Raw genomic sequence first — 13,557 nt, forward strand, 5'->3', positions numbered from 1 at the left:
TCTCTAGCCGTCATTATCAAATTTATCTCATGCCTGAGCGCAGACATTGTCCGTGCGTATATGTAACGTTGCATGGAGATCTATTAATCTCCTAGTGGGTATCTCTTAGTGGGGTCCTATCTGCCCGCTTATAGATCGAATTATTTAGCCGGCATAGGTGATACTAGTACTAATCACGACACGTGATTAGTACCGGTAACTTCTATTCCTTTTAACATACATCTAGAATATCACTCAAAATACTTTCGATTAATTATTATTATAATCATCTCTAAACCCAACAAATTAGATTATACCAATCCAAGATCATACCAATCAATTATCTTGCTCTTAGTCTTAAACAAAGACCTCAAAAGACTTATTGCAAAGAAGATATTATAGTTTACTTTAAACTATCAAGTTCTAATGAACCAATAATTCGGAGTTCTACTCTTGCGATTTTTAATAGATTTTATCATTTGTATTATATATAACATTAAAGTATCCCTAAAACAAAGATTAAAGATTATCTTATTCATAATAGATATAAAAGATACTTTTGATATAATACTATCAGGAAAACTAATGAATCGCCTTTGGGAATAAGGATAGTTAAATAACTTGGTTAGATAGATTCAGTCCTTCGTCATTAATTGATCCATCAAGATCCGACTCGACAGCGAGATTGGCCCAGAAACAAAGCTAGAATGCAGTCTTCCTCAAGGTTTACCGATCTCTCTAATCTTATTTATACTTTACATTACACCTCTTTTTTGAATAGGCAAACTACAGAGCAGATTCGGATATACAAACGATATCGCGATACTAGCGATATCAGACTCATTATAGACAAATTACGATTCTTTAAAAATAAATATATAAGAAATTCTCAAATAGGGAAAAATCGAAGGTATCATTTTTGATCTCAAGAAATCTGAGTGTCACACTCAAGAATACTGGGTAAAGTATCTTGTATTAGAAAATACTAAGCTAAGGAGAAAAGAAGAAGGAAAACAAGAGTAGAGAGTTTTCCTATGATTAAATACAAACGGGGCATGCCACGTGACCCGGAGGTGTGAGGCGTCACACTGAGCTTATATACTTTTATAAAGAATATCGAATACTAACAGATATCTTTATAATATATATCGGATTTATAAATATAAAGATTAAATCTAATTTGTTTAGATAGCTCGGAGTCCACTGTTACAACGGCTATCTTCTATGCCGCGTCACATGACTAAACCAAAGTAACGTGATTAAAGTCACGTTATGGACCGCTGAGGAACGCTGGCTGTCCAGGACCGCGCAGCGGTCCTGACTAGCCATAGGCATGAAGGTCTATATAATCAAGATGGATTTCCTTTGTATAGAGCTTCGTGCTCAAGATCAATCATTTAGTATACTCTACTATTAGTTACGAATTGCATCATTGTCATTACTTAAGTCCCTGCTTGACGCCTAGTTATAAACCACCTCGAGAGCCTAGAGCACTTCCACGTGATCTAGACGGCAAACCTCGTAACATCCACTTCGATAGAAAACTATACTTCAAATTATATATCTAGATTCTTATAATCAAAACCCTTAAAAGAGTTAATATACTGAGATCCCTTAATAATATACATCGAGGGATACTTTTATATTTCACCAAAAAAGTAATTGAAGCTGGTATACTGTTACGTGACGGTTGTTACCCACTAGTGGCTCACGTGCACTAGCCCTGTATATAAAGACCTTCTTACTTAGAATCTTCTTAGTTCTTTAGTTTTAGATTCTAAGTGATTGAATTGACTCCGTTTACGACTTTTCCGTCACATATACTCAAATAGTGTTAAAGTGAATGGTTCCTGCGTAGCACGTGCACAGAGCACTAGTCCTGTTAGGACTAGATTGAGAAGCTTTCTTACAGAGAGCTTCGCACTTCTATAGAACTTAAAAGAGAGATTAACCTACTAAATCAATATTACCTCAGTTCTACTCTATCAGCTTCCCACTATTCCCTGTGTGAGGTCATTCCTTTTAACACTACATTCTATTATATTTTTATTATCAAATCTGTTAAAAGGAATAGAAGTTACCGGTACTAATCACGTGTCGTGATTAGTAATACGGTTACCTAAACAGGCTAGATTAGACGAACCATAAGCAGGCATATTGGTCCCCTCCGAGGATACCAAGAGGAGATTGATATGCCTACAGACGTAGTAATATAGTCAATATAGAGGCCTCTTCCACCCAATCTTTTAATAAAATCACAATATAACGATTTTACAATATACTATAAACACTTCAATCATACTATAATCCACACTTATTACTCGTATAATAAAGGAAAACTTCATTATACTTTTTCTTTTGCAAAAAAGGAAAAATCTTTAAAATACTCACAAAGAGCTCTTTCTTCGAAGCTATCCCCTGACTTTTAAACAATCCCACCGGTATAACTAAATTAATCGAATAGTTAGAATACACCAAATTCTATATAGAAATCTGCCTATGATATATAGATATAATATATAAAAAAAAAAGAACTTTCTTTTTTTCATCGGATTCAAACAGAGTTAATAGGTCTCTAAGGGTGCTTTTCCTTCCTCTTTTTTCCTCTCTTTCATCTTTCTTTTTTCTTTCATTTAAAAAAAAAAAAAAGTATACATACGAACAACCAAAAAAAGTACAAGGAGACAGGGAGAGAGATCAAGAGGTAGTGATCTAGTGGACGAGGATGACCACAATTACAACCCCAAAAGGCCTACCAGCCCAAACCCCCCTTGCGAAGGCAATCATGTAAACCCTGCCCTAGCCCCCTTTAAATTGTATAAAAATACTCTCTTTAGCTAGCTAGTAAATTACTCAGAGGCTTCTCCTCTAAGCGTTATTTGTCCAAAACTGGAATAGATGACTAAGGTTATCATGTGCCAAGGCGTATGGGCCTACGGCCTATGACGATAAACACAATCAATCAATCAATCAATCTCTACTTTTGTTTTCCTTTTTCTTTTCTCCTTAGCTTAGTATTTTCTAATACAAGATACTTTACCCAGTATGTTACGATAGTAACAACTGACTAATTAGGAGAGCTTGGGCCTTGTGCAAAAGCGATCAGATTTCATCGAATTAATATGTGATCTGGGCCACTTTAGGATCGTATGTGCACGCATCGTCAGAAAGCACGTGACTTGGAGCCTTTGGAGCTTAGGATCCAAAAGGATCCAAGGGAGCATGAATATCTATATAACCAAGATGGATTCCCTTTGTATAGAGCTTCGTGCTCAAGATCAATCATTTAGTATACTCTACTATTAGTTACGAATTGCATTATTGTCATTACTTTAAGTCCCTGCTTGACGCCTAGTTATAAACCACCTCGAGAGCCTAGAGCACTTCCACATGATCTAGACGGCAAACTTCGTAACACAGTATTCTTGAGTGTGACAATTTTAAAATCTTAACTATATTTAATTTAAAACTTTATAACACTCATTTTAGTTATTCAATTTAGACATATTCAATTTTTTCAATATATTTAATTTATTATGTTAAACTTTCTCAAAAAGCTAGAGATCCGGGGGGCGTAGGCCCCTGGTATATAAATCAATGTGCTTGACCCCTCACCGGCTCGAATTTAAAAATACATCACGTGAACCTGTACCAAAACTACTTAGGGAAACCATTCTAGCCCTGCCTCCTGCCGAAGCTTTCAGAACACTAAACCTTTAAAGTTTCTCTGGTCTTCCTTTAATCAAAGCAACCTCAATTCAACTCGATCACCCTTGAAGAATCCAATAAACACAACCCACAATCGCAACCACGGCCTCCTTAACCACCATCACAACTTCCTAGATCTCTAAACAATCAAGATCTTCAATTACATTACCAAATTCTATACATGCGCACAACTTCGCAGACAAGAAAATTCCCAATACGCCCCACTACAGATACATTAGAAGCAATCAACAACTTTCTCGATATCAACAAATACCCCTCAACTCGATAATAACCTCGTATTTTTCGCACTTCGAACTTTAACCTCATCGCGGCCTTCTTCTCTCGCGGCCAGCTCTAGTGTTATACTATCTTGATGCTAAATTAAGCGCATACAGTTTAAGACAATTTCCAATAGAACGCGACCTTGTTTCCGCGCCTCGATACTTCATCTCATATATCTATTCCAAGATACCCTCTTTCCACAAAAAATACATATACAATGGCTGATGTGCTGGCAACAAAGCTGGCCGCTACTAAGATCAAGTATGATCATCATTCCTTGACATATTCCAATTGTTGCTGATATGAGGATAGTGATGACGCTTCCCCAGACAACTGGAAAGCTGGTCTAAACATCCCAGCGAGAGATACGAGGCAGCAGACCGAGGTACTCAGTCATACTATACTGCTGTTTTACTTTTCACTGGAGTCGCTAACGAGACTTTGTAGGATGTTACTGCCACCAAAGGCCTCGAGTTTGAAGATTTCTCCATCAAGCGAGATCTATTAATGGGCATATTCGAATCGGGTTTCGAAAAGCCGTCACCAATTCAAGAAGAGGCAATCCCTGTAGCTCTTACAGGACGGGACATACTGGCTAGAGCGAAGAATGGTACTGGTAAAACTGCCGCCTTCGTCATTCCCGCACTCGAACGTATCAACCCGAAAAGCAGCAAGGTGCAATGTCTCATCTTGGTACCTACTCGAGAACTCGCCCTCCAAACATCACAAGTCTGCAAAACTCTTGGTCAACACCTAGGCGTCAACGTTATGGTTACTACCGGTGGTACGACCCTACGAGATGATATCATGCGTCTCGCAGAACCTGTTCATATCATTGTCGGCACACCAGGTAGAATTCTCGACTTGGCAGGGAAGAATGTAGCAGATCTCAGTGAATGCAATATGTTTATCATGGATGAAGCTGATAAACTCCTCTCACCCGAATTTACTATCGTTATTGAACAGCTTCTACAATTCCACCCCAAGGACCGACAGATTATGCTCTTCAGCGCAACCTTTCCCATGACCGTCAAAGACTTCTCAGATAAGAACATGGCCGACCCTTATGAAATCAATCTTATGGATGAACTTACTCTACGTGGTATTACTCAGTTTTATGCTTTTGTCGAAGAAAAAGAGAAAGTTCATTGCCTCAACACTTTATTCTCCAAACTACAGATCAATCAATCAATCATCTTTTGCAACTCTACAAATCGTGTCGAACTTCTTGCCAAGAAAATTACAGAATTAGGCTATTCATGTTTCTACAGTCATGCGCGCATGATTCAAGCTAATCGAAACCGTGTATTCCACGACTTTCGAAATGGTGTCTGCCGCAATCTTGTTTGTTCTGACCTTTTGACCCGTGGTATCGATATTCAAGCAGTAAACGTTGTCATCAACTTCGATTTCCCTAAGAATGCCGAAACTTATCTTCATCGTATTGGTAGATCAGGCCGATTTGGACATCTGGGTCTCGCAATCAACCTCATCAGTTGGGAGGATCGTTTTAACTTGTACAATATCGAGCAGGAGCTTGGAACAGAGATCGCACCTATTCCAGCGATTATTCCCAGAAATCTCTATGTCTACGAAACCCCCGAAAACATTCCACGTCCTGTTTCCAATTTTCAAACCAACACCCGTCAACCATCTGGACGTGATCAACAACAACCTACACAGCACTCTGGGAATCAGAGATCTTCTGGTCAATTTAATAATTTTAATAATGGACGCCAGAATGGTTCTGGCCAAAATCAGAATCAAGGACAAGGACAGGGGCAAGGACAAGGACCAAGACAAAATCAAGGTCAGCGTCAAAGCTATCCTAGAGGCCGAGGCGGATTTGGTGGTGGTAGAGGAGGTGGTCAAGGACCACGACAGAATGGCTTTGATAACCCCAGAGGAGGTCGAGGCCAGGGTCCACCGGCTCAATAGGCTTGTGTGTCAACAATGTGGCATGCGATGATAATGTTTTGAGTTTTGTACATATTACCTTTCTATTATTTTGCGATAGACTCGATTTTACGACGGACATGGCTGCAGGATTCTTTTTGTTCTCGACGTTGCGCTGTTTCTGGATGCACCCCACTACTCGACTCGACGTTTGATCAGGCTCATGAATATCTTCGGCTGGGCGCTGAATTTTCGTGTTTGTATCATACGACTCTCGTTTTTCGGTTTTCTACCTTTCATTTCTCGACAGATAACTACTTTGGGTCGCATGAGTAGTAGCGGATAGCAAAAGTTTCAGCGAATTCGCTCTGGCACGACGACATGGCGTATTGGCGTTTAAGGAAGGCACTCACAGGGGTGACCTTTCGAGTCCAGACTGGTTCTGCTGTAAAGGCATTTCTGGGATGGGCGATGGTGTATTTCTTTTTCGGTTTCAATTTGTGGGCTCATTTCCATGGGCTTTTGGTGGATTGGTGATGGATGAATGGGCAAATAGGGGGATGATTTGTTTGGCTAATGTTGGCAAAAGCGATTCAACCAAAAAAGGGCTCATGGCGAGCATTGAAGAGAAGAAGGGGACAAGGAAAGGGCGTTGTTGGGAGTGCTCTAAAATGGCAATGGTGGTCACTTCTCACCCTCTTCGAAGTGGGAAGCACGACATCCGGGATGAGGGGAGATGATACCAAAACAATATAAAAAAAAAGTTTAGGGAGGAACCTATGATCTTGATTTCAGTTCGGATCGAGCATGGACTTGATAGCTGACATCCTTTTCAGACAATCTTATTGCTTTTCCCTACTTCCATTTCGTTGATGATCTACATGTGATACTGTGATACGGCATTGCAATTAGATATATATGAGAGTTTGAAACAACAATTCATGTGCAGTAGAGCCCCTTACATGATGTATGAATGTCAGTTGGTTATATATATCCAACAATGTCGGAGAATATCGAAGTTTCACTTCTCGGTGCTCTCATGGTTGCACCTGTGATGGAATGTGTGATGGTACGCAGCGGATCCTCTCATCGTGCACCACAGCTAACACAGCAGCGAGGCAAATAACCTGCATTTCCCTAATCATCCGCTTTTGCCTACCTGCAGATTGATCTACATTACAGCACATAGCTTCCATTTCCATGGCCTGGGAATCGCGGAAAGATCCTGGCAAAGGACCGTGGATCACATTCATGCGGTGCCTCGCATGCGACTCCAGATGTCACTTCGGGGTCTCTACAAAGATACCTGTGGCTGAGCTGGTATGTGGTACTGAAGGTTTCCATGGCTTCAATTCAACGGATGGGCGCATGAGAATGAGACTACGAGAAACTGCGGACATTGGGTATGCATGGCGATAAGGGGAATAAATGAATGGGTGGGAGGGGAATAAGGAAATATGCCCAAGGAGAATTCATTTTTCGTCTGATGTTTCACTTTTCGAGAAAGTTCTTGAAGTTCGTGAAGTTTCTGATGTTGTTGATGTTTCTTGAAGTTATATAGTTTTCGATGGTGGGACGTAGGTACGTAGGTAGATGTGGAATCATATATCGAGGAATGAATCCGATGATAGGATTTACGTAATATGTATGCATTTTGCATTTCTAGATGAATGTATTTCTATATTGGTATGAAAATTAAGGATGTAAGTCTTACCTTTGTACTCGGGAAATATCCATTTTGATTGAATATCACGGAGGTTTGCTCTTACTACTACTACTACTATTCAATGGGATGACGTCCCGCTATCCCGCTGGGGGTCACTATCGTAGAGACAGGCTGTTTTGGAAAAGGGATTTTTTTTTTGATATCTTCAATCTTTGAGCGTAGCGAGCTATGGGTTTCAGGGGCTTGCCTACATTGATATACTTACGAATCAACAATTGGTATTATTTGATGTAATTATGTAGAATTTAAGCCAAGAGCCAGAAGAATGAATATTTTGACATGTAAACTTTCTCCGTCCTTACGATGATTGGGTTCCCCAACCCTAGTAACCTTATTATTAATTCCCCAAGGACAAAATATGGTAAAAGTAAAATAGACTTCGTGACATTGCACATACATGCGGAATAACTCCTCGTCCCAAGAAGTCGAACGAAAAGCCAAGCGGGCGGATAAATGTCCAGTAGGAAATGAGAAAACACATATGTCAGCCGGACCGTTCCGACATAACGACCGAGGGATGATATCGTGGCTTGAATGGATGATGAATTTATATGAAATTGAGAGAGGAGATTGGTTGATGGGAAGAGAATGGATTATATGATTATATACATGTGATACTTTGATACTTTTGGTTTTCGCAGTGGTGAAAGGGTGATGAAGGATAACGATTAACATCATCATCATTCATCGTTCATCATGATGAACGAGTATGTACGGAGTATGTATAACTACATAGGATGTGAGTACGTACCGAGTATGTATACCTAGTAGGTTAGTGGAGGTAGTGGTCGACGATGATGATTGATTTTGATTAACCCCCTTTTACCTTTTCCCTTTTCCCATTTCCCATTTACCCTCTACCCTTAACCCTTTCTGCTTCCATTGCTTACTTTTGTATTCCCTTTTGTGTGATGATGAGCAAGCAAATGAGCAAGCAAGTAGGTCAAGTACCCAAGCAACTATCGATAGACAGGCAAGTTAGTTTATGCTTACCACCCTTTATCGTTTCCCATCATCTTCTTTTCCTACAGAAGTACGGAGTACGGAGGAGTATATATCTAGAATAAATCCTGAGATGATCTGATTTTATAATTATTATTGTTATTCCTATGGTTGTGTCCTTAAAAGGTTCACTTGCTTTATTTAAATCATTCATCAATCGTCCTACCTAAGGATTATAGTTTATTTATTATATACTAGGTTCTTACTCTTACTGCCTTGGTATTTATATATTTTACTCTTCAATTACTCTACACTTTACACTTTATACTTCACTTCACTTCACTCACTTTAATCTTCACACTCCATTCCTCACTCTTCACTATGATGGAATCACTATTAACCTCTGGGAATTGCCGTACTACTTAAGCGCCCCCACCAGACTCATCATTCGGTCTTTGGATTCTTTGGTGTATCTATATCCGTGTGCCCGTGTGTTCGTTCTAGAAATTAATTAATAAATTTACTATTCTACTTTCACATATATTCAAAAAAAAAAAAAATAAGAAACTTCTCTTCACTTGGTCTACATTTTAAATCTTTACCCAAATACCAATTCAATTCCTTTTCATTCAGTTCATCTCACTTCAATCCAATTCAATTCAATTCAACAACCGTATCTTTTCTCTACGAAAATAACCTCGCCTTTGCTTCTTCCGTTCGACAAGAACATTGTAAGATTACATCCTTCTCCTTTCTATTCCGTGTAATCCGACCTCTCGAGTACTCTGTACGAATTGATTGTACCGGGTACACAACACCAAATAATACGACAAGAGCAGAAAGAGGGTGTGAGAGTGTGAGACGACCCTGAAAACAAATCCACTTTGGTCCCAGAGGTCCCACAGAAAGGGACGGCTACACGGGAAAAGAGAAAAGTCTAAGACATTTAAAAATACCGATACTTTGGCAACAACCAGGAACCAAGAGGAAAAAGAGAGGAAGTCGAAAAGAAAAATAAGACTGATCCATCCATTGATCTTCTTCTAAACATGGCTTTAATTGTAAGAGAAATTATTCTTTCACACATCCTCACCCTATCCCTCTCCCTCACCCTCATTTCTACCAATTGTTCATGGTCGCATTCGCATCATTGCCCCTAAAGCCGCGATTCCTTCCTACTGCTGCGCCTACGTTTGCCTCTTGGAAGGGCGCACAATATTGTTGTTCGCGCGGATGATCTGCGAGTGGTTCGCATTAAACTCAAGGGAGATCGGAGTTTGATCAGGCAATCATGAGACCTTGTACTGACCTTGTGTTTCTCTGTCACAGTTATGCCTCGCGCATTATTGCGACACTCATGGTCCGACCCCGGTTATGGTAACAGAAGCACTTCCCGTGGGTTGTACTTCGTGTCCAGAAAAAGATGAATTTATCCATCGAAGACCTAGCACAAGTAGATCTTTTAGATCCTCGGAACCTTCTTTAAATACAAACGCGCGCTCGTCGAATAGAACAAATTCTACCGTCTCCGAGACCGATGTCGCGGCGAGTAGACCTGCTCTGTATGTGAATTCAAATCCTTCAAATGCTTCGAATACAACAGGTTCTGCGGTCGAAACACCACCTCAAAGTCCTAGAGCACCTGCTTCGCAAAATGCACAAAATACCACCAATAATTCGCGACGCGATTCGAGCTTTCGCAAAACATATCCTAGTGAAAAGCCAGGTCCATGCGAAAATTGCGCCCTCACTTTACCTAAGAAGACGAAGGAAGATGCGCCTGCAAGTCCAAAGCCTGCGGCAGGTGGAAAACTCGACAATGGTCCAATTTTGCGAACACGGAAACCATATGAGCGCATTGCAGGCCAGAGCACCCCTCCAAAGTCTGCATCGTCGGATTCGGAGGATTCGGAATGCGCAATTCAGAAAGAAGAACGGCAAGACCAGCATCAGGCGCGAAGATCCTCCGTAAAGCGATCCGATACATCCCCTCCTACCTACACCACTAGAGAATTTCTCTCGCATAACCATTTCATCGACTACACGTCAACGCATGAACCTCTACAGCCTACCTCCTTCTCAATTATCCGCCAATCTTGTCTCCGGACCCTCTCTTGCGAAACCCTTCCACCATCCTCAAATCCTACACCTAACTCCACGCCCTCCTCCCCATTCATCTCTAGTTTCTCCTCACACCTCACCTCTTCCACAACTACCTCTTCCGGCGGTCCAATCTTTTTTGGCGATCCAATGGCGGGCTACACCACAGCATACATCTTCCGCATTCCAGATCCTTCCGCACGCGGTCGTCGTCGCGTGTATGCTTTGATTGCCCTCTCAACTCATAAAGAACGAATGGCGATGCGCACCTTTTCTTTCCTCGACGCCGCGTTTCGCGAAGTTGCAGATTGGATTGCGCGCCTTGCCGACGAAGAACTTGCACGTTCTGAATCAGCGCTTCAGTCTCCTAGACTGGGCGACGAGAGAAATGGTAATGGGAATAGTCATGGTGTGTTTGGAGGTGGTGGCACGACAACTACACCCACTTCTTCTTTCTTAAGAGGCGGCAACAGGGGACCTGATGGTAGAATGGTGGGTGCGAGTTTGAAGGGTAGAGGATTGGCCGAGTTGGTAGGACTACCGGATTTCTTTATTGAGCTGCATAGTAGATTTGTGAGGTTGCTTGCGGAGATTGAAAGGCCTAGATGAGGTGCTCGATTTGGGAACTTTTGATCTGAAGTCCAAAGGTCGAAATTGTCAAGATGAGGGGAACGAAATATTCCCACCTAATACTTGCACTTTCGAAGGAGAAGAGGTGTGTTGTCATGACTCACGGTGATGCATAGATATTGGCGTTTGTGATTCCCGGTTCAGTTCTTGTTGTGTATTGTGTTGGGTCCGTCTAGTGCAGATTGGACCATACGATTGTTTGGAGTCTTGCGCTTTTTTCCTTTGCTTTTTTCTTGGGCTGTTCTAATTTTTCTTTGTTGTGCTGGGACCATGAGTAAGAATGTTTGGGAAGTGGTAAATTCTATATGAGGATGGATCTAAGAGCGTATTAGCGTTTTGTTTGTGATCTGGTCGAGAGACGGTGAAAGATATGGATATGAGAGATATCTATGGGAACAGATTGATGTCACGATATGGAACATGAAAAGGGTATTTTGCAGGATGTACTGGTGTATGAGAGTAAAAGGAAGAGGGAAAATGGGAATGTTGTTGTATGTTTTAATTTTCGAAGGCGCACTTGTTGGGCGAGCAAAAGATATTGATACCATATGGTGGTTTGATGGCGTGGCGGAGATGTATAGTTTGTTGTTATTGTATATGTATATTGAGTGGATTGGGGAGGCTGTGGATACTAAAAGCTGGATGAATGGGTTGTGATTTGAGCTGGGAACAGAGGATTAGAGAAAATAATGGGATGGAAAATGGTTGCGGCATGTGGTTGTTAGTAGTTAGAATTAGGTAGTAATAGGTAGTTGACAATGTATGAAGTATAATACTCATCCCTTTGAGATCTTGTGAGTGCTTCTCTTTTTCTCTCTTCTTTTGCAGGTATGTGGATAGGTGTAGGGAAAAATCAAGATTCTTCGAGTGCAAAGGATCCCCTCAAAGAACAGAATAGGAAGAAAAGGAAGAATGAGGAAAGACAACATGGTTATGGCTTATTGAGGTAAAAGATTTTAAATATGGAGACGCTAGGTAAGTATACAGGCAGTAAGATTACAAAATCTCAAAGATGAAATTTCTTTCCTCTTGTTATATTTTCTTCGTCACCTACCCATCCAGGTCCTTTCATACGTCTTAGATGGGACGTTAATACATAATCTATCAATCAAATTCACATATAAGTTTATATTTACAAAAATACAGAGTTCCCATCTCAGATCAGTTTCTCGGAGAGCCGGGAAGAGGTTAGTCAATCATCTGAGAATTTGTGTGCTTTATCTATCCTGCTTCTTTTTTTTTCTTTTATTCTTGCAGGTTATTGTATTGTAATCTTATTTTTTCTTTCTGTCTATATTTTTCCGTGCCTGATTTCTAGTTTTTGAAAAGATGGATGGAGAGGTTTTGCTTTTTTGGGTGGATATTTGGGTGTATGTGAGCATGTGCCACCAAGCAAGTTCCAATGTCCATACCAACAAGTCACTGAGATGAGACAAAAAACACATTGTACCGGAAGAATTTCCTGAAATTTTCTCAGAAATGAGGATATTAAAAGACCGGATTCTGAAAACAGTAGCGCAGTCGTCACAAGGATGACCAGAGATGGAGAAATCCTTTGGCTAGTCTGATGAGATTGGAGACTAGTAGGCTCCAAGCTGGAGAAGCAAGTTCGAAAGAGATTATCCATTGTTGTATTTCAGGTGGCGAAGAAAGATAGTGATTGCTTTATTCCATATTGTGATCCTTTACTTTAACTGATTTTACTAAATCAGCATGTTTCCTTGGAGTGATTGTCCTTCCCGCCTTCCTGCCCCTTCTCGGTAATCAAACTAGTCAATAGGGGAACATGGACTCTTTTAGAGCTAGCTGTTCAATAGTTCATCTTTTACCTTCTGTCTGCTTGCTGGTGAAGGATTTGGCAGGAGATACACTTATTATGGTTGAAGTTGAGTATGTGAGTCACTTAAGTTCCATCGGCTCCATCTAGGTTATCTTTCACGAAGTATTTTCTTAAGCCGTTGGTCGTTGGTCTTATATTTCGGGATCGATGCTTTTGGCTGAGGTGTCGTTTTCGTTTTCGGTTTTGGTTCTGGCTTTCGTACTCCTGCTTCTTTATATTTAAATTTTTGCTGAAAAGAAAATAGAATGTAAATCAAAGCATGTATAAATCCGGACACAAAAAGCTGTTACTTGTCGCGGTATGGCAATACATAAACCTTAAACCTTGTAATAACTGTGTAAGGTGTTTTACCTGTGCCTTTTCAGCAAGATTATTTGGTTCTACATCCCGAATAATTTAGTCCCTCTTATAAAGTCAATATTTTCGTCGTTACTGCTCGCTTGCATCCAGCCAA

General features: G+C 40.6%; 4 protein-coding genes across 4 annotated transcripts; all 4 read left to right on the forward strand.

The window, feature by feature from the left end:
* Positions 1–4,186: 4,186 nt before the first annotated feature.
* Positions 4,187–5,907, forward strand: SS1G_11309 (conserved hypothetical protein; the record flags this gene model as incomplete). The annotated part of the gene is made up of 3 exons (XM_001588016.1): positions 4,187–4,230; positions 4,282–4,354; positions 4,417–5,907. The coding sequence occupies 3 exons, from the start codon at positions 4,187–4,189 to the stop codon at positions 5,905–5,907; spliced, it is 1,608 nt and encodes a 535-aa protein (XP_001588066.1).
* A 958-nt stretch (positions 5,908–6,865) lies between these two features.
* On the forward strand, positions 6,866–7,284 carry SS1G_11310 (predicted protein; the record flags this gene model as incomplete). The annotated part of the gene is made up of 2 exons (XM_001588017.1): positions 6,866–6,934; positions 7,048–7,284. The coding sequence occupies 2 exons, from the start codon at positions 6,866–6,868 to the stop codon at positions 7,282–7,284; spliced, it is 306 nt and encodes a 101-aa protein (XP_001588067.1).
* A 2,298-nt stretch (positions 7,285–9,582) lies between these two features.
* On the forward strand, positions 9,583–11,242 carry SS1G_11311 (hypothetical protein; the record flags this gene model as incomplete). The annotated part of the gene is made up of 2 exons (XM_001588018.1): positions 9,583–9,594; positions 9,863–11,242. 2 exons carry the CDS (start codon positions 9,583–9,585, stop codon positions 11,240–11,242), a joined length of 1,392 nt encoding a protein of 463 aa, XP_001588068.1.
* Positions 11,243–11,676: 434 nt separating this feature from the next.
* SS1G_11312 (predicted protein) lies at positions 11,677–12,920 on the forward strand (the record flags this gene model as incomplete). The annotated part of the gene is made up of 4 exons (XM_001588019.1): positions 11,677–11,754; positions 12,217–12,238; positions 12,582–12,633; positions 12,785–12,920. The coding sequence occupies 4 exons, from the start codon at positions 11,677–11,679 to the stop codon at positions 12,918–12,920; spliced, it is 288 nt and encodes a 95-aa protein (XP_001588069.1).
* Positions 12,921–13,557: the final 637 nt, after the last annotated feature.

Source organism: Sclerotinia sclerotiorum, genomic scaffold (genome assembly GCF_000146945.2).
Source record: "Sclerotinia sclerotiorum 1980 UF-70 scaffold_17 genomic scaffold, whole genome shotgun sequence".
Classification (NCBI taxonomy): Eukaryota; Fungi; Ascomycota; class Leotiomycetes; order Helotiales; family Sclerotiniaceae; genus Sclerotinia; species Sclerotinia sclerotiorum.